The 23223-nt window shown below is 61.6% G+C and overlaps 13 protein-coding genes across 13 annotated transcripts; 6 read left to right on the forward strand and 7 right to left on the reverse strand.

Annotated features, from left to right (window-relative positions):
• Positions 1–421: 421 nt before the first annotated feature.
• On the reverse strand, positions 422–1678 carry OT_ostta10g02740 (unnamed product; the record flags this gene model as incomplete). Its single annotated transcript, XM_003081665.2, has 1 exon — positions 422–1678. One exon carries the CDS (start codon positions 1676–1678, stop codon positions 422–424), a length of 1257 nt encoding a protein of 418 aa, XP_003081713.2.
• Positions 1679–2009: 331 nt separating this feature from the next.
• OT_ostta10g02750 (Cyclophilin-type peptidyl-prolyl cis-trans isomerase, conserved site) lies at positions 2010–2917 on the reverse strand (the record flags this gene model as incomplete). The annotated part of the gene is made up of 2 exons (XM_022983208.1): positions 2010–2696; positions 2822–2917. 2 exons carry the CDS (start codon positions 2915–2917, stop codon positions 2010–2012), a joined length of 783 nt encoding a protein of 260 aa, XP_022839839.1.
• A 279-nt stretch (positions 2918–3196) lies between these two features.
• OT_ostta10g02760 (Leucine-rich repeat) lies at positions 3197–4378 on the forward strand (the record flags this gene model as incomplete). Its single annotated transcript, XM_022983209.1, has 1 exon — positions 3197–4378. One exon carries the CDS (start codon positions 3197–3199, stop codon positions 4376–4378), a length of 1182 nt encoding a protein of 393 aa, XP_022839840.1.
• Positions 4379–4489: 111 nt separating this feature from the next.
• OT_ostta10g02770 (DNA recombination/repair protein RecA,monomer-monomer interface) lies at positions 4490–5638 on the reverse strand (the record flags this gene model as incomplete). Its single annotated transcript, XM_003081668.2, has 1 exon — positions 4490–5638. The coding sequence occupies one exon, from the start codon at positions 5636–5638 to the stop codon at positions 4490–4492; it is 1149 nt and encodes a 382-aa protein (XP_003081716.2).
• Positions 5639–5983: 345 nt separating this feature from the next.
• OT_ostta10g02780 (GTP-binding protein TrmE/Glycine cleavage system T protein, domain 1) lies at positions 5984–7249 on the reverse strand (the record flags this gene model as incomplete). The annotated part of the gene is made up of 1 exon (XM_003081669.1): positions 5984–7249. The coding sequence occupies one exon, from the start codon at positions 7247–7249 to the stop codon at positions 5984–5986; it is 1266 nt and encodes a 421-aa protein (XP_003081717.1).
• A 265-nt stretch (positions 7250–7514) lies between these two features.
• On the reverse strand, positions 7515–9023 carry OT_ostta10g02790 (Serine/threonine-protein kinase, active site; the record flags this gene model as incomplete). Its single annotated transcript, XM_003081670.2, has 1 exon — positions 7515–9023. One exon carries the CDS (start codon positions 9021–9023, stop codon positions 7515–7517), a length of 1509 nt encoding a protein of 502 aa, XP_003081718.2.
• A 404-nt stretch (positions 9024–9427) lies between these two features.
• Positions 9428–10192, forward strand: OT_ostta10g02800 (Cytochrome b5-like heme/steroid binding domain; the record flags this gene model as incomplete). The annotated part of the gene is made up of 1 exon (XM_003081672.2): positions 9428–10192. One exon carries the CDS (start codon positions 9428–9430, stop codon positions 10190–10192), a length of 765 nt encoding a protein of 254 aa, XP_003081720.2.
• Positions 10193–10442: 250 nt separating this feature from the next.
• Positions 10443–11501, forward strand: OT_ostta10g02810 (Ribonuclease H-like domain; the record flags this gene model as incomplete). Its single annotated transcript, XM_003081673.2, has 1 exon — positions 10443–11501. One exon carries the CDS (start codon positions 10443–10445, stop codon positions 11499–11501), a length of 1059 nt encoding a protein of 352 aa, XP_003081721.2.
• A 238-nt stretch (positions 11502–11739) lies between these two features.
• OT_ostta10g02820 (P-loop containing nucleoside triphosphate hydrolase) lies at positions 11740–14205 on the reverse strand (the record flags this gene model as incomplete). Its single annotated transcript, XM_003081675.2, has 1 exon — positions 11740–14205. The coding sequence occupies one exon, from the start codon at positions 14203–14205 to the stop codon at positions 11740–11742; it is 2466 nt and encodes an 821-aa protein (XP_003081723.2).
• A 191-nt stretch (positions 14206–14396) lies between these two features.
• OT_ostta10g02830 (P-loop containing nucleoside triphosphate hydrolase) lies at positions 14397–17324 on the forward strand (the record flags this gene model as incomplete). The annotated part of the gene is made up of 1 exon (XM_003081676.2): positions 14397–17324. One exon carries the CDS (start codon positions 14397–14399, stop codon positions 17322–17324), a length of 2928 nt encoding a protein of 975 aa, XP_003081724.2.
• A 275-nt stretch (positions 17325–17599) lies between these two features.
• OT_ostta10g02840 (RNA polymerase I specific transcription initiation factor RRN3) lies at positions 17600–19879 on the forward strand (the record flags this gene model as incomplete). The annotated part of the gene is made up of 1 exon (XM_022983211.1): positions 17600–19879. The coding sequence occupies one exon, from the start codon at positions 17600–17602 to the stop codon at positions 19877–19879; it is 2280 nt and encodes a 759-aa protein (XP_022839841.1).
• A 54-nt stretch (positions 19880–19933) lies between these two features.
• Positions 19934–20935, reverse strand: OT_ostta10g02850 (Nucleoside diphosphate kinase; the record flags this gene model as incomplete). Its single annotated transcript, XM_003081679.2, has 1 exon — positions 19934–20935. The coding sequence occupies one exon, from the start codon at positions 20933–20935 to the stop codon at positions 19934–19936; it is 1002 nt and encodes a 333-aa protein (XP_003081727.2).
• Positions 20936–21356: 421 nt separating this feature from the next.
• On the forward strand, positions 21357–23165 carry OT_ostta10g02860 (Flavin amine oxidase; the record flags this gene model as incomplete). Its single annotated transcript, XM_003081680.1, has 1 exon — positions 21357–23165. One exon carries the CDS (start codon positions 21357–21359, stop codon positions 23163–23165), a length of 1809 nt encoding a protein of 602 aa, XP_003081728.1.
• Between the last annotated feature and the right edge of the window lie 58 nt (positions 23166–23223).

Raw genomic sequence — 23223 nt, forward strand, 5'->3', positions numbered from 1 at the left:
ATGCGCGAGGTACCGGGATCGAAACCTGGCGACTCCATTTTTGATAGTATTTATTCTTCATTAAATACACATCAAATATCCTTGCGAAGGCTTTTAATTTTTAATCAAAGAGCTTGCATTGAATTCTCCACGTCGCGCGCGCGAGTGCGCGTCGAATACGTGTCCGACGTTGTCGTGCGTTCCACCCAGCGCGCGCCCGGGGCTTTCGAGCACGCGACGGGGAGCGTCGGACGCCGAGCGGCACACCCCGCCGTGATGCGTCCGCGTCGGACGCCGAGCGGCACACCCCGCCGTGATGCGTCCGGGGGCGACGCGATGCGAACGCGCGTCATCGACGTCGGCGACGAAGCGGATGCGGCGCCGCGGCGACGAAGTGTTGTGCAATAGATTTCTAGAAACGACGCGTCTAACGCGAAAAGTCCTATGGTTCATCTCCGCCGTCGTGATCGTCTCCGCGCTCTAACAGTACCCTGTTTAGAAATTCCACGATGGCACCGGACCACTTTTCGCGAATGTGCTTGACGATGTCGTAATCCTCCTTGTTCGAAGCGATGACCAACTCGGCGTGCGGGACCAAATCCTTGATCGTCATCGCGCTCGAGACTGGGTGCGTGACGTCGCCGCAGTCCCACGCCAAACATAAGACGGGCACGTTCGCCAGCGCCGCGCGCACGCGCTCGGGTTCGGGGAGGTTCGACTGCGCCGAGCCGATCAACACCTCCACCGCGCACGAGTCGTTCGGATTGGCCAACGGCGGCGGCGCCGGATCCACCGGTTGATCCCGCGCGGCCTGGAACACGCGTCGAGGCGCGGTGGAGTTTTCTATCGCACCGCCGTCGGCGACTTTCTTCCTGAGCTTTTTTTTCCTCGACTCGCGCTCTTCGTAACACGTCGGCGGCGTGACGACGACGAGCGCCTTTGGCACGTCGCTCTCGTTGCTCTCGTGCGCGAGCACGGCGGCCCAAATCGCCGTCGCGCTTCCCAGCGACGTTCCGGCGTACACGATATCGCCGCCGTCGTCCTGACGAATCCGTCGCGCGACCTCGATCATGTCGCTCGCCCTGGCGTCCCACCTCGCCTCTCGCGCTCGGCGCACGTCGCTCGATTTCCCGTACCCTCTCGCGTTGTATCGCGCCACGGCGATCGACCCGAGATCTTCCGTGGACCAAAAGTTCCACAACCCCTCCTTATCATCGTTCCACAGATGTCCTCGCATACCGTGTCCCCAAACCACGAGCGGTCTCGCCCGTCTCGCCGGCCGTCCGTCTCGTTCCCTCGCCGGTCGTCCTCTGACATCCGCCCCGACATTCGTCGTGCACATCTCCAGCTCCCCCCCGTCCTCGCACACCGCCACCACTTCGTGACAAAAATCAAATTTACCGTACCTCTCACTCCGCACTCGCGTCGCTCGCACCGGTCCGCGCACTTTCCCATCCCACACCTCGCTCGCCCGATGCGCCGTCGCCGCCGCGAGCGTCGCCGCGTCCTCCGCCTCGGATTCATTCGGGACGTCGTCCGCCTCCTCCCGCAATCGCAGCGCTCTGCGCGCGACGAGGACCGCTCGAAACACATCATCCGCCACCCGTCGGTCCCGTCGTCGCGGCGTCGGCGGCGTCGTCGTCGTCGGCGTCGTCGTCATCAATCGCGTCGACGCGTCGACGCGTCGCATCGCGCGCATCGTCGACGCGTTCGGCTCCCGTTCGCTCGCGTGCGCGTTCGCGTCGATCGTCACCGCGCGGGCGAAGAGTTCGAGCGCCTCCGCGTCGGGGCCGCGCGGTGGGGGCGGCGGCGACGGCGCCGCGGGCGCGCTCGCGCGCATGTGTGACGCGTCATCGGTCGTTGGGTGCGGGCGTGGAGGCGGACGCGCGAGACGGAGCGAGGCGACGGTCGAGGACGCGCGCGCGGGCGATCGAACGAATTTCGGCGATAGAAGCGGTGATGCGCGCGTGCTTACCGCGTCGACGGCGAGCGACGTAAACGCCGACGTCGAGGTCGTTCGAGGCGATGGACTACGCGAGAGCGACGCGTCTGGAGGCGAATCCGACGGCGACGCGAAACGCGCGGACGCTCGCGCGCGAACTCAGACGACGCGCGGCGGCGCTCGCGATGGACGCGGCGCCGCGACGCGTGGTGGTGGATGCGCCCGATGGTTTCGTCGAACGACGACCGGCGGCGACGCCGTGGGCGCTGGCGGAGACGACGCCGCAGTCGCCGACGACGACGTCGGCGGCGGTTTCGCCGCCTCGACTGCCGACGGATTCGATCGCTCGAACGACGCTCATGCCATCGATGACTTGCCCGAACACGGTGTGCTTACCGTTTAAAAACGGCGTCGCCACGGTACAGATGAAAAACTGCGAGCCGTTGGTGTTCGGCCCCGCGTTCGCCATGGATAAAATACCCGGACCGAGGTGCTGGAGCGTGAAATTCTCATCCGGAAACGTGCGTCCGTAGATCGACCGACCGCCCGTGCCGTTATCCGCCGTGAAATCACCACCCTGGCACATGAACTGCGGGATCACTCGATGAAACCGCGATCCGAGGTATCCCTCGCCCTCGGGCTTTTCGCACAGCGCGCGAAAGTTTTCCGCCGTCTTCGGCGCGACGTCCGCGCGCAGCTCCATCGTCACCCGTCCCAGCTTCGTCGCCGACGATCCGCGACCGAGCTGGATGTCAAAGTACACCTTGGGCGTGTCCTGCGTCTCGTCGGTCGTTCAAGTCGCGTCGTCAGTCACGCGTCGTCGAGCGCCGTGACGTTGGATCATTCGTGACGTGGCACGTAATCGCGATCGACATCGCGTCCGCGATCGACATCGCGCACCGCTCTGGGCGCCCCGAGCGGACACTCGTACGCCACGGGCGTCTGCGCCAGCGCGCGAACCTCCTCGGGGTTCATCGTGCTCGAAGACGCGCCCATGGGCGTCGTCAAATGTCGTCAAATGTCCACGCGGGACGATTTGTGCGCGTTAAAACGCGCGCACGCCCTCGCCGCGCGCGTCGAACCGTGCGCGAACGCGCGCTGCGCGTGCGCGACGTGTGTGTGCGGGCCCGCGTGCGAGTGCGGGATCCCGGGCGTGGACGACGCGACGCGCGTGACGTGTGAACCGTGCGTGGCGTTCGTGAAGGAACGAATGAAAACGACGACGACGACGACGATGACGACGACGACGACGACGACGTGAGGCAGACGCGAGCCATGGAGACGGACGCGCGCGTGGAGGTGCTGTTTCGAGGGAAAACCGCGCGCGTGGCCGTGGGCGATGGGTTCGCGGCGGCGACGCGAGAGGCGTTCGCGAATGAACTCGGGACGACGCGCGCGGACCGCATGACGTTTCTCGCGTCGGGCGGCGTGAAAATAAGAGGCGACGCGAGCGATGAGGCGTTTAGGAGACTGATTGGGAAGCGGAAAGTGATGCTCGTGGTCGGTGATGCGGGGTCGGGGTCGAGGCGGGAGGCGGGCGGGAGGTCGAGGGGCGCGGAGGCGCTTCGCGAGGCGCGCGAGGCGCGCGAAACCGCGCGGAAACGACGCGAGATAGAGTCAAGGGGTGAACGACCGGTGACGACGAGCGATCGATCGAAGGCGTGGGCGCAGACGGGGATCGTGGGCATGCGTGAGATCGGTGCGACGGCGATAGATGAGCGCGTGTTCGCGCTCGGATCGAAAGTTCGAGTGCTCGATTACGGCGGCAACGCGTTGACGTCCGTCGGCGCGGCCGAGAAAGTGGCGCTCTTGACCGAGGTCTCGCGAATTGTTCTTCGTGATAATGCTTTGGGGTCGTCGGGATCGATGCCCTGGAACGCGCTCGCGCGCGCGTCTCAGAGTTTGACGTTTCTCGATTTGAGCGGGAACCCAAATCTCGGCGCGTCCATGACGGGGTTCGACTCGACGATCGTCTTCTCGTCGCTTCGCACGCTCAATCTCTCTCGGTGCGGATTGACGAATGCGTGTTTAGTGTCGTTTTCTTTCCCGACGCTTCGCAACGCGTGCGTCGCCGAGAACGCCCTCGCGGAGGCGCTTCCAGAATTCGCCGACTCGGAGCACCTCGAGGTGCTCGACGCGAGTCAAAACGCGATCACGTCGATTCCTCCGAGTTTCGGCGCGATGCACCGAAAGTTGCATTCGTTAAATCTCGCTCGAAACGCCGTTGAAGCCCACGGCGTTCCCGCGTCGTTCCTCGCGAACGCCGAAGCGCTCGTGGAGTTTTCGCTACACGACAACCCGTTGTCCACCGCGGCGTTTCGAGAGATTGAGGGCTACGAGTCGTTCGACGCTCGGAGAAAGACGCGCGCCTCCAAGGCACTGGATGCTAAAGTCATGCTCTCGAAGAGCGTTTTCGACGAGGGCATCGATGCCGATCGGTTCGAGCGCTTCACGTAAATAGCTCGACGGTCCATAACGTTGGACCAACGCTTCCGGTAGACGGGTAAACGTAAGAGTAAAGCAAACCGCACCGTAAGTGTATTACAAAATTGTCATGGTAGAATTCGTTTATCGCGCCTCGGCAGCGACGATCTCTTCGTCATCGCCGAAGAAGGCGTCATCGGGAATCTCTTCCTCTTCCTCGGCGACGGGCTTGTTCGAGAGACCGGCCATCTTCTCAGCCACCTTTCGGCGAACATCCGCTTCGATGGTGCCCTTCACCGGGAGGTTTTCGTCCAAGAACGCGAGCGTCTTCTCGCGGCCTTGGCCGAGCTTTTCACCGTTGTAGTAGTAATAAGCACCCTTGCGGTCGACGACACCGACTTGCTCGCCGGCGTCCAGGAGGCAGCCGTCCTTGGAGATTCCGCGGCCGAAAAGCATGTCAAACTCAGCCACCTTGTACGGCGGTGCCACCTTGTTCTTCGCCACCTTGACCTTGCATCTCACGCCGAGGTCGTCCTCGCCGCTCTTACCCTTGATGACCTCCTTGCGTCGAATGTCGAGACGAACGCTCGCGTAGTACTTGAGCGCATTGCCGCCCGTCGTCACCTCCGGGCTTCCGTAAATCACCCCAACCTTTGAGCGGAGCTGGTTCAAGAAGATGATCGTCGTTCCAGCCTTGGCGGCGTTGACGTTAATCTTTCTCAGCGCCTGAGACATCAATCGTGCGTGCGCACCGACCTGGACCATGCCGATCTCGCCTTCGATTTCGCTTCGCGGCACGAGCGCGGCGACAGAGTCCACGACGATCAAATCAACAGCCGACGATCGCACGAGCGTGTCCACGACCTCGAGCGCCATCTCGCCCGTTTCTGGCTGACACACGATGACATCATCCAGGTTCAACCCCAGTCTCGCCGAGTACTCCGGATCGAACGCGTGCTCCGCGTCGATGATTGCCACCGTACCGCCGATCGCCTGCATCTCCGCCATCGCGTGCAGCGCCAGCGTGGTCTTCCCCGAGCTCTCTGGTCCATACACCTCAACGATACGTCCTCTCGGGAGTCCACCACCGAGCGCCATGTCCAGCGTCAGCGCCCCGGACGGAAACGTCGCCACTTTCGCCTTGCCAGCCTCGCCCAGGCGCATGATCGCGCCCGCGCCGAAATTACTATCAATCTCATCCAGCACGCGTTGCAGCGCCTTCTTCTTCGCGTCTGGCGAGCCAGATTTCGCGTCATCCGCGTTGCTCGCCTTGCTCGCTCGCGCCTTGGCCATGACGACCCCACCGCGCGTCGTCGTGAGCGTTCGCGCGACCATTCGCCGCGAGCTGTCGCGCGATTGCGCGCGCGTCGTCGTCCGTCGTCCGTCGACGCACGCGATGGACGCGCACGCGGCGACGCGCATGTCGAGATCGAGCGTTTGCGCGCGACGTACACCGGTTCCGAACGCTTTACGGAGCGTCCTCGCGAGCATGCGAGGGCGTGTGACGATCTGAGAGATTTAAAAACGTGAAAAACGCGGGAAATCCAGTGGATGGCTGGACGCGACGGACGCGACGGCTCGCTCGCTCGCTCGCTCGCTCGCTGTTACAAGAATATCGTGACGCCAAATCGCGGCAATTTACTCGGGCTTGTAGTAGGTGGTGTTCACGAAGGGCATCTTTGACGTCACGGCGGCCGTGCGCTTGCCTCGCGTCTCGACCTGGACCTCGGTGCCCGCCTTGGCGAACGCCTTGGCGACGTAACCCATGGCGATGTTCTTTTGGAGCACCGGGGAGAAGCCACCAGAGGTGACCTCACCGATGGTGTTACCGTCCATGTCGAGAATGATGGAGTGCTGGCGAGCGGGGGCGCCCTTACCGGTGAAGGTGAGGCCGACGCGTCGCTGCGGGATCGACGCCGGGTTCTCGAGCTGCTTCTTGATGATCTCGCCGCCGACGAAGTCACACTTCTCCCGACGCGCCTTGCCGATGGTCCACGTCAAACCAGCCTCCGGCGGGGTGATATCTTCGTTCAAGTCGTTACCGTAGAGGCAGAGACCGGCCTCGAGGCGGAGAGAATCTCTCGGACCGAGCGCGGCGAAGCGAACTTCGGGTTGGCCCTCGAGCGCCTCGGCGAGCTTCACCGCGTCCTCGTTCGGGACGGAGATCTCGAAGCCGTCCTCGCCCGTGTAACCGGTACGAGTCACCCAAACCTTACCACCGTTCACGGTCATCTCCGTGAACATACCGAAGTAGAGCTTGGAGAGATCGAAATCGGTGAAGCGCTGGAGCACCTCCATCGTCTTCGGGCCTTGAAACGCCAAGAGCGAACGGTTCGAGTGCACGATGAAATCAACATCCATACCGTTCGCCTTGGCCTTGGCCAAGTGGGCGTTGATGTGCTTCTGATCCTTTTCCGCGCATCCGGCGTTGAGCACGACGTAGTAATCGTGATCGTTGATCTTCGTGATCACCGTATCGTCGATGATCCCGCCCTTTTCATTCGTCATCACGCTCAGCGTCCCCGTGCCGTTCTTCAACCCCTTCAGGTCCGCGACGACGAGAGATTCCAAGAACGCCGTCGCATCCTTCCCCCTGATGCTCGACCCAAGCATGTGCGACACATCAAACAACGACGCGTTCGTCCGGCAGTGCTGCGTCGCCTCCATGATCGAGTCTCCGTATTGAATCGGCAGCGCGTACCCGGCGAAGTCAACCAACTTTCCACCGCGCGCGACGTGCACGTCGTACAACGGCGTGCGCTTCAGCGCGCTCACGTCCGCGTACGCGCGCGCGTACGCCGGCGTCACGTCCGGCACCAGCGCTCGCACCGCGCGCGCGCTCGACGGACGCGCGACCGCGCATCGCGCGTGGCGACGCGCGGCATCGACCACGAAGCGACGCATCGCGCGTCTCGGACGTCTCGGACGTCGACGACGCGACGATTCGAGCGCTCGACGACGGGGGCGCGCGCGTGGGAACGGTCGCGTCGTCGACGGTGCGGTCGGCGGGGACGACGGGCGCGGAGTGGGGGTGGAAAGTGAGCGGGCGTGACGTCGATGGATTATCCAAAACGACCAGAGGGGGCCTCTCGGGACGACGGCGCGGGCGGACGCGCGGAGACGGTGGAGGGAAGGGTGGGACGGTGGATCGGTGCGGTGACGCGTGAGATTACAACGTGCAGTGTTTGGATAATACGTCCGCGGCGGACGGACGATCGAGGGGGATGGGCGACATCATGGCGACGCACAGGGCGTGGAGCGACGCCGCGACGGCGCCTGTCGGCACGACGCCTTGGCGAAGCGCTTGATAATCCGATCCGTGCGAGGGCAGAGAGGTGCCGATGGCGAGCTCGTAGAGAGATGCACCGAGAGAAAAGACGTCAGAGCGGTCCAAGTTGTCGAAATTATCGTTCAAGAGCTCGGGTGGGAGGTATCTGGCGTCGCCCTCGTCCACGGCGCTCGAGCGGCGCGCGCCGCTGAGCTGCGTCGCGCGTCCCCAGTCTCCGAGCTTGAATCCCTCTTTGCAGATGAAAATGTTGTCTGGTTTGACGTCCATGTGCGCCAGACCGCGATCGTGCGCGAACGCGAGCGCGGTGGAAATGTCTCTCAAACATCTCGCGAGCTGCGCGTCGTTCATGCGTTCGCCGTCCCGAGAGTCCACCATTCTCGACGCGCACCCTTCTTCGCAGAGTTCCATGTGAATGTACAGGTGGTCGTTCTCCCACCACGCGCTGTGATATCGTACAATTTGTGGGCACGTTACCAGGCTCGCCATGACGTGCACCTCGCGCAAAGCCTCCGATCGATCGCGCTCGTTCTTCAACTGCTCCGACGTGCGCTTCAACGCATATTGGCACCCGTCCAGGCGTCCGATGACTTTGTGTACCTTTGAGAATCCCCCACGAGCGATGCAACCGAGATCGACGAAATCGACGCGAAATCGCGACATCGTCGCCAACTGCGCCGCGCTCGTGCAATTCGCCCGTCGTCCGTGCGCGGTGTGCTCAGCCGGTTGCTCGCGGTCCGGCAGAAACGCGTTTCGAGCGCACGGCGGCGACGTCGCGGCGCGCGGCAACCCCGACCTCGCCCCCCCCCCCCGACTCGGCTCACGATTTCTCGGCACCCTGAACCCATTCCCGAACTCTCCCTGCGACTGACTCGGCTGCGTATTCTCCAACGGCTGACTCGCGTACCCGAACTCTTGCGTCCCCTGCGACAACCCGACGTCCAATCCAAATCTCGGTCGTTTATTCCTCGTCGGCGACAACGCGCACGGCGATCTCGCGCCTCGAAAGTGTCCGTGCGCCCCCCGGGCGTCCCCCCCCCCCATTCCATCGTATCCCGCGTACGCGTCGAACTGCGCGTCCGCCGGCGTGATGAAATCCGGTCCCCCGTGCGACCCGCCTTGCGTCATCGTCTCACCCTGCGAGTTCGTCCCATTCGCGGAGGACCATCCGTGCCCTTGACTCTCCGACGCGAACGCGCGCTCGATCCGTCGCGTCGTCGCGATGCGTCCATCACGGTCGTCGTCGTCGTCGACGTCGTCGTCGTCATCCACGTCGGTCGGTCTCGCGTTCGACGCCCCGTCGACGTCGTCGCCGACGCGCAACCCGTCCAGGGCTCTGGAGAGCCCGCTCGAGGGGGTGCACAGGACACTGCGCGATTTCAGTCGCAGCATCGCGCGCGCGTCGCGCGGCGCGGGGCGTCGACGAGGGCGCGCGCGTGGGATTCAAAAATCGTTGAATTCAAAAATCGTTGGTTTCAAAAATCGACCGAGGTAAATGTCGCGTGTGGTGTATACATGGGCGTGATCATGGTACAGTATGGCCACATGTCTGTGCTGTGCATACATGGGTGTGTCGGATGTACAGTATGAAGACAGACTCTGTGCGGTGTATACATGGGCTCGACAGAGACACACTATAGTGTGACGGACGCCATCGACGCCATCGACGCCATCGACGCCATCGACGCCGACGACGCGACGACGCGACGATGGCGCGCGCGCGCGAACGCGCGACCGCCGACGCGACGGGCGTGGGCGAACGCGCGCGGGCCGCGGCGACGCGCACCGCGCTCGCGATGGCGATGCTCGCGATGACGATGGGCGCGATGACGACGACGACGACGACGACGACGACGACGACGACGACGACGCGCGGGCGCGCGCGCTTGGTCCACCCGACGACGCTCTCGACGAAGACGGACGACGGCGACGGCGGATGGCGACCGTGGGCGAGGCGACGGAGGATTTGGTTGAGCGTCCTCGGCGAGGCGTTCGACGTGAGCGCGGGACGGACGTATTACGCGGGCGACGGGGCGTACGCGACGTGTTTCGCGGGACGCGACGCGACGCGGGCGTTTGGTACGGGGGATTTTAGCGAGAGTGGGTGCGTGGAGGACGTGCGCGGGATGACGCTCGGCGAACTCGCGGGGGCGCGACACTGGCGCGACTTCATGCGGGACAAGTATCGGTTCGTCGGCGTCGTCGCCGGAGGGGCGTTTTACGACGAACGGGGCGAAGAAACGGCCGTGTTGAGGGAGGTGCGAGAGAAATTGGAGACGTACGATCGCGAGGAGGCGCGCGCGAAGGAACGCGTGCGCATGTTTCCGGATTGCTCGAGCTCGTGGACCGCCGAAACGGGCGGCTTCGTCTGGTGCGACGGAGACGACGGAGTCGCCAGGTACCCGCGAAACGAGACCACGCCGTCGTCGAGCGGTGAGATCAGCGCCCGATGCGCGTGTTTTCCCGATCTCGCCGATACGAGCGCGCGATCCAAGTACGCGGGGTGCGCGTTGACCGCCTCTCGATGTCGAGTGTCGCCTCCCGAACCAACCTCGAGTTGACCGTCGCGCCTCGCCGCACTATCGCGCGCGCTTCGGCGTCGCGCGTCGCCTCCGTAGACGGTCGAACGCGCGTCGTCGGCGCATGCGCGCGCTCGCGCTCGCGCACACGCACAGAGCGCGCGTTCAGCGTCCGTCAACGGCGAAGAATCGCCAGAGTCAGAGCGTTGGAACGAATTCTTTCACGAGAGCGAGGCGAACGACTTGTCAGGCTTCATCGTGGGTGATCGTCGACGTCCGGAGCGAGCGAAAGATGGGGAACAAGGCGCGGTTGACGTGTGAGCGATGCGCGGTGGCGTTCAAGAAGACGAGCGGCGGGTCGGTGAGATTTTGTAAGACGTGCGCGGCGACGGCTGGAGCGCTCGAGTCGGCGGACGACGGCGCGTTGATCGGATTTGCTCGCGATGACGTCGTCGGTGGTTGCGCAGACGAAAACAACGACGAGTCCATGCGTCGCGCCGCGCGCGTTGGCGCCGGTGGCGTCGGAAAAAAGAAGAAAAAGGCGAAGAAGAAGGCGGCGAGCGGGCCAAACGTGAGGTCGGATCCTATGTGTTTGGAGATTTTGGATCGACTTGACGCGTCGTGCGTGCTAATCGACGACACTAACGCAGATACGGTGCTGAAGACGTGCGTGGAGGCGATGCGAGAGGCGGACGTCGTTGCAGTAGACTGTGAAGGTGTCATGATGTCTCGCACGGGACCCATCACGGTGCTCCAGTGCGCGACGCGAGATAAAATTTATTTGATCGATATCCAAGCTCTTGGCGTTAAGGCGTTCGGCGCGCGCGGCTCTGGTGGGATGCGCGATCTACTGGAATCTCGCGAAGCGCCGTTGAAGCTGATGTTCGATTGTAGGATGGATTCAGACGCTCTGTTTCATCAGTACGACGTGCGGTTGGAAAACGTCATGGACGTCCAAATCTTAGATTTGGCAACCAGAAGAGCGCTCGGGCTGATGATCGATCGCGTGGCGGGAATCGCAAAGTGCACGGACAAACATCTCACCGAAGCCGAGACCGCGGTCGCGGCCGATCTGAAGGTGCGAGTGAGGAAGCTGTACGCAGTGGAGGAGTCTCAGCTGTGGGCGGAACGACCGCTAACCGAGGATGCGCGTCGATACGCCGCCCTCGACGTGTGGTTGCTCATCAAACTGTACGATAAAATGAAGTTCGACCTGAGAGACGATAAAGATGATTGGACCTCTCGCTCGCTCAAGGAGTCAGCCCGGCGCGTCTTGGAATTCAGAGAGCTTGAGGTCGCGATTCGCCAGGGAGTCTTTACGGAAGAATCGACGGTGGCGCCGACGTTTTGATAGGTAAGCAACTCTGACAGTCGCACGCGTGATTTCTCGATGTTCCGATGATGTCTTCAAAGCTTAATCTTTGCTGACCATCCTCATGAAGATGACTAATGACAAAACGACTGAGGAACGTTGACGTGTGAGACGGGCACATTCGACACGTGACACTTGACTGACCATTGTTCCTCACGACACGAATTGCAGAAGAAATAGAATGAATAATTGGTAATACAATTGAGTGTACTATAGTCTAACGCCAGTTCTTCTTGCTCACGTCCACCTTGCTTACGCCCGATGCGAGCGAAACGCGAGTGGAGATGCGACCCAACTTGACGGTGATTTCATTTGTCTCTGGGAAGACGTCTATGACCTCGGCTTCGGTGGTTCCGAGTTTCCTGACGATGACCAACTCGCCAACAGAGGGGAACCATTGTGCCGATGCGCCGTCTGCCGCGTCTTCTGGCACCGCATCGCCGTTGGCGCCCAAGGTCCAACCTCTGGGAAGATGACCGCGAGTCACTTCGTCCACCTCCTGGACCGTCGCGCACGCGGCGAACAACTCGCGAGCTTCGCCGAGCGTCGATTCGACCGCCGCATCGGCATCCGCCTTCATAATTTGTTTTCGAAGATCTAAATATGCCGATTCCGACATGACCTCATCGTAGAGAGCTCGTGCTTCCTTCAGTCCGTACGATGCCTCTAAGCGTCTCGCCAGTTGTACCTCGCACTCCTTATCCAGCGCGCTCGCAAGTTGCGCTCGTTTCTCTCGAGCGATAGCCCCGTTCGCGTCCGTTTCCGTGCTTGCATCTGATTTCGCAAGTGCTTCGCGCGCCTCGGCGATTATGGATGGAGAAAGACCGAGTCCAGCGGCGATGTGAAGTGCGTTGCTCTGTCCGGTTTCGCCCCAGAGCAATCGATAAGTCGGCTGAAGCGTGCCCATGTCAAACTCAACCGCCGCGACTTGGGCGACGGGAGACGCCAGTGCGTTCTCTTTCACATTTTCGTAGTGTGACGTGGCCACCGTCAGGCGTGACTCGCGGGAGAGTTTATTAAGTACCGCAACGGCGAGGGCCGCGCCCTCCGCAGGGTCGGTTCCGCTTCCTGGCTCATCGAGCAACACCAACGTCTCCTCGTTCGCCGCATCGAGTATGCGCTGTAGCGACTTCAAGTGCGCACCGAACGTCGATAAACCACCGTCGAGCTGAAGCGTCTGCGAATCACCCAAATCCACGACGACGTCGCGGAAGAAGGGAATTTCGCACCCGGGCTCGCACGGCACGTACATGCCCGCGCGGGCCATCAAACATGCCACGCCCATCGCCTTCAATGACGCCGTCTTGCCTCCCGTATTCGGACCAGTAATGGCGACGCATCGCACGGAGTCATCGACGATGAAGTCGATCGGCACAACAATGTCGCTCACTTCGTGTCGACTCGCCGAGTGCGACGGCGCTGGCGCGTCTTCGTCCGCGTTCGAATTGCTCGGCTGCTCGCCAAAGGCGGAGACAATGTCTTCGGCATCGACGGCGGGCGTCCTCGGGAGCGGCGCGAGGTGACTCTCGAGCAACAACGGATGCTGTAGTTTAGTCATCGATATCCCTCGATCGGCGCTCACGATGGTGGGCGCGGAGCCGTCAATCCACCGCGCATGCTTCGCCCGAGCGCTCGCGATATCCAATTCGGTCAACGCGTCGTTCGCCGCGAGAAACGCCTCAGCGTGCTCACCGACGACGGCTGATATTTCCATGAGAATTCTCTCGATCTCAGTCTCCTCGCTCGCCGCGAGCGTGGCCAGAGCGTTGTTCAGAGGAACCGCGCTCTGCGGCTCTTTGAAAACTGTGTTCCCAGTGCCGGAGACGTCAAGAACCACTCCAGGAAGCTCCCCGGCGCTTCCGAGCTTCATCGGAATGCACTGCCGACCCATTCTCGTCACCACTTGCGCCCGCTCAGCGAGTTTCTTCCTCGCCATCTCTCGACTCGTCTCCGTCAACAGCGTCCTGAGCTCGTCTCTCGTCGCTCGCTGCTCGTCCCGAATCGCTCTGAGTGCTGGCGTCGCGTCGTCGAGCACCTCCCCACCCGGGATCGCCAAGCATCGCTCGATCGCCTCGATCACCGCTTGCGGTGTCGCACACAGCGCTCGCTCGATATCGCCCAACCGCTCGTCTCCGACCGCGCGTAACTCTTCCCCTAACCTCCGCTGCGCTCTCGCCGCCGACCCGAGCGCTCCGAGCGCCTTGGCGCTCAGCGTCTTCCCTTCCGCCGCACCCCGCGTCGCCGTTCGTCCATCCCGAGCGCCCACGAAATCAAATCCATCGTTACGATCCCTCTCGAATCGCTCCACGCACGCCGTCGTGCGCTCGAGCGCCAATCGCGCGTCGTTCGCCGTCTCCGCCGGCGCCGCCGCGCGCAGCGCGCGCCGCCCCCTCGTCGTCCGCCCGAACGCCGCCGCCTGCGCGCGCACCTCCGCCCACTGCAGCGCGAGCAACGCGTCGTCGTTCGCCGTCGTCGACGCCTCGCTCGTCGCGCGCGCGTGTTCGCCGTCGTTCGCGAGCGACGTGACGTCGGTCGTCGACGTTCGCTCGCTCGCACCGTTCGCTCGCGCCAAGCGCGCCGCGCGCGACGACCGCGCGCGCCGCGACGACGTCCACCGCCGCGCCCGCGTCGCCGTCGCGCGCGAGGACGGAGAGACGCGCGGAGAGACGCCCGCGCGCGACATGCGCGTCGAGCGCGTCAGAGTGACGCGCGTCGTCTCCAGCGTCCTCTCTCCCGCGCCGCGCGCGTCGCGACGGGCGCGACGCGACGCGAGGGACGGTGCGTCGAGCCCGCGCGCGCGTGACGTCGCGCGCGCGGCGCGCGCGGCGCGCGCGGGACGCGTGGATGTCCGCGGGCTCGACGTGCGCACTGTAAATGTCGACGACGCCGACGACGCCGCCGCTGGGCGACGCGTGCGCGATCGACGACGCGTTCGATGGATTGCGCGATGTCATCGCGTCCACGTCGGTCGCGGCGCGCGAGGCGATCGAGCGATGCGTCGAGCTCGGCGCGCGGGGCGACGCGGGCGTCTCGGCGCGAGCGAGCGAGCGGCGGAACGCGCGGTGTTACCCGGGAAGATTGGATTTCGGTCGGGTGTGGGTGGACGACGACGGGCGATCGACGACGAGAAGGTCACGGACGGTGTTCGTGACGAACGTCTCGAGGGTGCCGTCGGAGGACGCGATCGTGCTGGGGGCGTGGTGCGAGCCGAAAGCGGCGGAGTTTCGCTTGGCGGACGCGCCGGGTCCTGAAACTGGATACGTCGTGACGCTTCCGGGTGGAAACGGGCGAACGACGCAAGAACCGCATCCGTTGAGGTTGGAGTTCGACGCGCGGGCTCGGAAGGAGCGCGGGAGCGCGTTCGTGGGGACGTTCGTCTTGGTCGCCGTCGCTTCGAGGGAAAAGGTCAACGCGATTTTAGCGCGAAAGACATCCGTGCGAGAGGCGATCGAGGAGATTGCAAAGCTCGTTGAAGTGCACGCGTCGCAGGCGCACGCGTTCGTTTCGAGAGGGAATACGATTGACACCGTGTTAGACGTCGATGCGGTGCCATTTTATCCAGCGGCTCTCCGGAACCTGTTCAACTCGAGCGAGCAGATGTTTCCGATGCATCAAGCGTGGCGTGTGCGAAACGTCGACCCAAGAGGGGACGAATTCGTCGTGCGCGTGCGCAAGGCGCAACGATTCACGGATTCGGAGACCGGTCATGACTTCGTCGTTGATGAGTTGAGCCGATGGTCGGGACTCTTAAAGCGCGAGCGCCGAGCACAACAAAAGCACATTGAAGAGCTGGACATGTTTCACGCCGAACTGACGCTCGCTCCACCAAACGACGTGGCACTAGCGAAATCACCCGACTCGAAAACGAGTTTGCGGGATTCGCTGTATTATCTCGAAGTCCCCGGATTGGCGGAGCAGAGGCCGTTGGTGCTCGCGGGAGATCGCGTGTTCACTCGGGTCGCTCAAAACATCGCAATCGAAATCCCGCTGACGGTGCAGCATGTGGACACGCGTCGCTCACGATTGTATTTCGTCGCGCCTGGTCTTGCGTATCTCCGTAATCGTGGCATCATACGCGTGCACGTGCGATTCACACTTAATCTGGTTGTGTTCAAGATGTTTCACAGCGCGATCGAGCGCGTGCTTCTTCACGATCACAATCTTCACCGCTTCCTTCCGAGCTCAATCACGAGAAAGTGCCAAGCACACTTACAGACGCCAGTGAGACAAACTTCCGGAGCTACGACTCCCCTGAACGACCATGATGAAAGTGACGTGTCCGATGTCCTCAATGAAGAACAGGCACGTGTCGTGCGGGACATTCTCCGCGGCGCTGGAAGGTCTGCTCCTTACATCGTGTGGGGACCTCCAGGCACTGGGAAAACTCTCACGATAGTCGAATGTGTCGCGCACGTTCTGGAAAAAGATTCGAGCGCTCGAATATTGCTCGCAGCGCCCGCGGCGTTCGCCGCCGACATTCTTTGTTCCCGCCTCGCGGAACGCATCAACTTCAAGGACGCTCTGAGTGAGCTCGTGCGTGTGAACGATGAACGACGTACACCCGAATCAGTCAAGGCGGATGTTCGTATGTTTTGTCTGGACTACGCCCACACGTCTACTGCGAAGTCGGGCGCCGCGCCTTTCAACTTCTTTCGAGTCCCGAGTGAAAATGATTTGGCGCAGGCGCGAGTGGTTATATGCACGTGCACGAGCGCGGACCTTCTAACGAATCGCTTTCGACCGACGCACATTTTCGTCGACGAAGCGGCGCAAGCGCTTGTTCCAGAGACGTTCATACCTCTCTCGCTCGCCGGAAAGGAAACTAGCGTGATTCTTGCCGGTGACAGCAAACAACTGGGCCCGGTCGTACATGATAAAGTCGCCGCAAGAGACGGCTTGAATAAGTCGCTTCTGGAAATGTGGATGGATCAGTCAGGCGTTTCTCATGGAACGCAGCTGCGGGCGTGTTATCGCTCGCACGCCGACATTGTGCAGTTGCCGTCGCGCTTGTTCTACGACGGTTCGGTAGTCTCACGCGCGTCGGAAGAGAACATCGCGTTACCCGATAAGTGGGACGAGTTCGCACATGGCGCCGGTAACGGCCGAGCCGCACGATTCCTCTTCTACGGCGTCAAGGGTCGGCAGCGAAGAGAAGGCAATACGACGTCGTGGACAAACCCCGTCGAGGCGGCTGAGCTCGTCGATTTGTTGGTCAGTTTGCTCAAAACTACCACGCTCACAACTGCGGACGTCGCCGTGATGGCGACGTATCGCCGACAGGTGATGCTCATTCGCATGGCCCTGCGCGAGCGCGGGCTCGGCGCCATTCGCGTCGGAACGGTTGACGATTACCAAGGACAGGAGGAAAAAATCGTCTTCATCTCAACTGTGGTCACAAGACCGACCACGCTGAACGCACTGGATCCCGAAGTGGGATTCCTGAATAACCCAAAGAGATTCAACGTTGCCATATCGCGCGCGATGGCGCTGAACGTCATCGTCGGGCATCCGTTGGTTCTCCTGACCAACCCATTATGGAGCGAGCTCCTTCGAGACTGTGTTCGCCGCGACGCCTTCAGAGGCGCCGGAGCCGAGTATTTGCCTCGTTGGGCCGGTGGTGGCGGCAATGATGACGCGGGCGATCTCCCCGGTCACGACGACGACGGCGACATCGCCTCTGCAGTCGCTTCCATAGCCTCTCTTGCTCTACTCGGCTCTGGCGCCGCGGAATCCATGGAATCCGCCGACGACCACGCGTGGGACGATTTTGGCGACCAACCGAGCTGGCGCGTCGCCATCTGATTCGTACGCACATAGTGTCCCCCGACTCATTACCTTTAGCAAGCCTTTGTCACGAAGCGCACGCATCGCATTCGACGACGCTTTAAAGTCCTCCGCGCCGACGCCACCCGCACGCCGTCTGCGCTGAAATCGCTCAGCGGAACCGCACACATCGACGCACGTCGTCGTCGTCATTGACACGCCTCGGGACCATCGAACGAGTCCACTGAAAGTCTTTGCCGTTCGTGAGACGTCCGAGGCGCGTCGTACGCGACAAAATCGTTGCCGCCGCCGCGATGCAAACCACCGACGGCTCGGACGATGATTTCGTCTACGACGACCCGGACGTGCGCTACGACACCGACGTCGCGCTCGAAGCCTTACGAGTCTTCGTAAAGTCCGCCCTAGATGGGTCGTCGGAGAGCACGTCGCGGTACTACGAGTTGTTGGACGCGTGCGGGCGAGCGACGACGTCGACGGACGAGGCGGACGGCGCCGCGGCGTTGTTAGACGCCCTTAGTGGGCACGCGACGATGATCGACGAGCGGAAGCACGAGCAGTTGGTTTCCATGGCGTTGTTAAAGGTTGATCTGTGGGCGTGTGAGGTCGGTGTGCGTGCGATGGTGTTGAAGTTTGCGACGCAGTTGGTGTGCGCGCAGGGTGGCGCGTTCATTGGAGCCGTAGTCGGGAAGTTGGTCGAGTCATTTAACGCGCCTTTCGGACGCGAACAATGGTGGAAAATCGACGAAAGCGATGATGGGGGCGACGGGGCGGCTTTGGCGCACGTGCAAGCGGGAGAGGTCGTGATCAGAGATCTCACGCGGTGTTTAGGGAACATTTTGAGGTTGGTACCGCAGAGCTCGCGAGCGGTGACACATGCGCTGAGAGAGGGTGTTCCGCATAAGAGCGCGCCGAAGGAAGTGCAGATTGGATTCATTCGCGCAGCTTTGATCTTAATCGAGAGCGCGGATGGCGTCGTGCTGCGGGATGATTTCTTAAAGGTCATCGTCGGGCACCTGCTTGAGGTTGACGTGGAGATCAAGTGGGACGATGTCGTGGCGGGCGTGACGAGCGGCGAGCGAGGGGATGGACACGAGGAAGAAGAGGACGACGACGCGATATTCGAGCTAGATGACATCGAGAAGTCAATCGAGGAGCAGTGCCGTGCGGAATGGGAGCAGAGACCGACGACTTCGGCGCCGCTTGCGGTGGACGAAGCCGCCGACACACTCGACGCACTCATGGAGCTCACGTTAGCGCACGTCAATAAGCGCATGGACGACGGAGAGATGATGCTCGTGCGACGGGCGTTGATGCACGCATTCAAGGTCACGCTACTTCCCGCGCCGAGATCAAAATTCGTGCAATTTTTAGTGTTTCATATGTGCTCTAGAGACGAACAGGCCTGTCGAGAGTTGACAGAGGAACTCTTCACGACACTTACCGATGTTTCCGCGGCGGGATCGCTTCGACTCGCCGCGGCGGCGTATTTCGCCTCGTTTCTGGCTCGCGCGAAGCATCTCACGCCGGATTTCGTGTGCGACATGCTGAAGCGCTTAGTGGATTGGTGCGCGTCGCACGTGAAGCAAAAGACTACGCCGGGAAGCGCCGCGCTGAGTGGGGCGCAGGAAAAGACAGTGGTGGGTATGCCGCCGCCGGAACCGCACCAGACGTTAGCCGTATTTGATAGCGCGTGCCAAGCGATGATGTACGTGTTGTGCTACCGCGCCGAGGACATCCTTCACACAGAAGGTTCCGCCGCAATGACCCTGCGGACATTGCCTCTGTGCGAGGTTTTGTACTCGCACTTGCGACCGCTGCACACATGCTTGCCGTCCGTCGTGACGGAGTTCCTCCATCGAGCCGTCGCTGCTGGTATGCATGGTTTCACTGGTGATCTTCTTCGAGAGCACATGGATCGCGTCGCGACAGGACGCGAGACGGATGTGTCTTCCATGCAACCTCTCTCGAGACAACCGTCGATGGAGTTCACGAGCAAGCAAGTATCGACGACGTCTCGCAACCGGTTCCCACTTCGAATGTTCTTTCCGTTCGATCCGTACTTACTCAGACGCAGTGCCGAGCTGCTACGGTTACACGAAACGTACGTGTTTTGGACTGGAAGTGAGGCAGACAGACCGGTGGGGAGCGAAGACGACGATATGCAGCTCTCGAGCCAATCCGAATCCGAGTCCGAATCATCGTCAGAAGAGGACGACCCACTGAACGCTTCGTTGAGCAGCCGATCCGGGGTGAGCGATCAGGCTAGGAGTTTTGGCGTTGGCTCGCTGAATACTCGACCGCGAAAGAAACTGTTCCTGGGACTGAGGCAGCCGAGACCGTTGTTTGGTCGCCGCGACGGTTCACCGCACTCGCCAAAAGGCGCGAGTGGTCCGTCACCATCACCGGGAGCCGCCAATGGGTTCGCCGCTATGGCCGCGCGATACCGCCAAAGAGGTGGAGGGGGCGATCCGGAAAGTGTTAGTCCGCACGAGTTTCCGCCACCGCGGAACATCGCAAAGGTCAGCACTCCGCCGAGAGTGACCTCGTTCCGCGTCAAGGAGCGAGAAAGTTAGGAGAGGCAAATGTTGTAAGAACGATTCTTATTTTTCACCACGACGATGTTTTATTCATCTGCGCCCATTCTTGGGTAACAAGAAGCCTATGACGGCGCCTAGGACGCCCGCGGCGACCACGCGCATGCCGTCCTTCATGCGCGCCGTCTCGGCGTGGATCATCTCGCAGAGCGCGCCGCATTTATCGGCGTCGGCATCTTCGAGCGCATCGAAGAGAGACCCAGTGATGCGCATCGATGGTACACCGTACGTCACTTGTGGATCGATGCTCCACGCCTTGACGCTATCTTCTGAGATTCCCGCGTCCAAGAGCGCCGCGCCGAAAGCCGTTTCCGCGAACGGCATTCCCAACCAATTGTTCATCTCAGCGCACGCCTCGAAAGGGCTCGCGCTCGCGTGCACGCCATTCTCACCAGTCGTTGGCTGCATTTTCAGCCCGAGAGCTTCCCAGTCGTTATAAATGATCCCTCGGAGCGACGTCTCCGGCGCCTTGGACGGTTCGGTGGGCCCCAAGAGCTCGCCACGGAATTCCTCCCAAGACATCTTCGCGCTGTCCCACTCCACGACGTAATAGTGAATGCACGTCCCGGGCTTCACGAACTTCGATCGCATCGTCATGTAAAACCCGTTGAACACGTAGCAATCCTTAATCTTTGCGCAATAAAAACCACCGCCGAGCTTGGTCATCTTCCCGTCCTGCTTGGCTTGCTGCCACACCTGGTCCAGCTGCGTCGGCGTCATCTTCCATTTCTCGCACGCCTTCTTACTGTTCATCGCTAACCCCTTCGCGCACACATCGCTCCACTCCACGCCATACGCCTTTCGAAATTTATCGTTCGGCACGCTCAGATTCTCCGCCTCGACCAGCGTCGCCTTCGACGCAATCGCGTAGTAGTGTCTATCCACCAACCGCTCGTCGTCGATGCGTTCCGCGCTCACTTCCCCCTCTCTCGTGATCGCGCACCCGCGCTTGGATAACGTCTGGGACACCAAATCGAGCGTTTTCTCCGTCACCGCGTGCGGTTTCACGAACACGAACGCCTGGTTGAGCACCATTCTATCGCTCTTTCCGCGCTGCAAATGTTAAAAATTACCCGCGATCGAGCGATCCTCCGCTTCGGCGCGCACCCGGCGTCACGCGCGGCGCGCACGAGCGACGCGGACGATGACGACGATCGCGCGTCGCCGCGTGCGATCGCGCGCGCGGGGCGCGTCGAAGTGCGGCGTCGCGCGCGCGCGCGCGCGCCGACGATGCGATGTCTTCAAACGGCAGGCACGATGTTCAATAGTGTAACCATTTCAAAGCCATCACGTACATCAGGGTTTGCGCTACATAAAAATGTTATCCAAAGCCGAGCGATGACGTCGCCGCGAGTGCCTCGCCGCGTCTTCGTCGGCACTTCGCGCCTCGCCGTCGCGCGCGCGGGCGCACGAGGGCATCATGTACGCGTCGATCACTCAGCGCGCGTCGACCGCGATGGACGCGCGCGCGTTGCGAGCGCAGAAGACGCAGAGAGGTTCGACATCCTCGAGCCGACGCGCGGTGCGCGTCGTCGCCAAGGATTACCCGAAACCGGATAACATCGATAAGACGGAGAACTATCGCATCGCGGGTGATTTGTCCAAGCGATTCGCGAGCGATCTGCGGGTGCGCGATGGGGAGAAGAAGAAGGTGGCGATCGTCGGCGGCGGGTTATCCGGCTTGGCGTGCGCGAAGTATCTCGCCGAGGCTGGGCACGAACCGATCGTGCTCGAGGCGAGGGACGTGCTCGGGGGGAAGGTGAGCGCGTGGAAGGACAAGGATGGGGACTGGATCGAGACTGGGTTGCACATTTTCTTTGGCGCGTATCCGAACATGATGAACCTGTTCGCCGAGTTGGACATCGAGGACCGTTTGCAGTGGAAGGTACACAAGATGATCTTCGCCATGCAGGAGCTACCGGGGGAGTTCACGTCGTTTGATTTCATCAAGGGCATCCCGGCGCCGCTCAACTTTGGCCTGGCAATTTTGTTGAACCAAAAGATGTTGACGCTTCCGGAGAAGCTTCAGACGGCGCCGCCGCTATTGCCGATGCTCATTGAGGGTCAGGATTTCATCGATAAGCAAGACGAGCTCAGCGTACAGCAGTTCATGCGTAAGTACGGCATGCCCGAGCGCATCAACGAGGAGGTTTTCATCTCTATGGCCAAGGCTTTGGATTTCATTGATCCGGACAAGCTCTCGATGACTGTCGTGCTCACGGCGATGAACCGCTTCTTGAACGAGACGGACGGTTTGCAAATGGCTTTCCTCGACGGCAACCAACCCGACCGCCTTTGCGCGCCGATGGTTGAATCCATCACGAAGAATGGGGGCTCGGTCATGACGAAGCAACGCCTCAAGGAGTTCGTGCTCAACGAAGACGGTTCTGTCAAGCACCTCGCGATGGCCAACGGCGACATCGTGGAGGCTGACGAATACATCTCCGCCATGCCGGTCGACGTCATGAAGCGCATGATGCCGAAGAAGTGGGGTGAGATCCCACACTTTGCCCAGCTCAAGGAACTCGAGGGTATCCCGGTGATTAACATTCACCTTTGGTTCGATCGCAAGCTCAAGAATGTCGATCACCTCTGCTTCTCCCGCTCGCCGCTGCTCTCGGTGTACGCCGACATGAGCACGACGTGCAAGGAATACTATGACGAAGAAAAGTCCATGCTTGAACTTGTCTTCGCTCCGTGCTCGCCGATCGCGGGCGGTAAGACGAACTGGATCGCAAAGAGCAATCAAGAAATCGTTGACGCGACGATGCTCGAGCTTGAACGTTTGTTCCCGCTCGAAATCGGTCCCAAGTCTCCGGACGGTGTCGGTGCGAGACTGCTCAAGCACGCCGTCGTTAAGACTCCGCGATCTGTGTACGCGGCAATCCCAGGTCGTAACAAGTTCCGTCCGTCTCAGGAGACGCCCATCAAGAACTTCACTCTTGCGGGCGACTACACGTCGCAGAAATTCTTGGGGTCCATGGAAGGCGCTGTGTTGGCTGGTAAGCTCGCCGCGGAAGTCGTAGCATCGCGGGCGAAGGGTAAGGCCACGCAAGGTTTGAAGCCGGTGCAACAGTCCATCATCAACGCGATCGGCCCTGTTAGCGAACCAGTCGGCGTCATCGGCGACACCGAGTTTGCGTTCGGCGGTGGTAAGGTTATGGAAGTGGCGGACGAGGCCGAACTCGAGAAGTTCGACGCCGAGCAATTAGTTAAGCTCGACGGCTGGACTGGCTCGAAGGAGAAGGCGGCGCGCGCGCGATAATTGCCGTTTTGTTTAATACTGATTCATCATTTTTCCACAACATGTACCGGTACAAATC

This window comes from Ostreococcus tauri, assembly GCF_000214015.3.
Source record: "Ostreococcus tauri WGS project CAID00000000 data, contig chromosome 10, whole genome shotgun sequence".
NCBI classification, from domain to species: Eukaryota; Viridiplantae; Chlorophyta; class Mamiellophyceae; order Mamiellales; family Bathycoccaceae; genus Ostreococcus; species Ostreococcus tauri.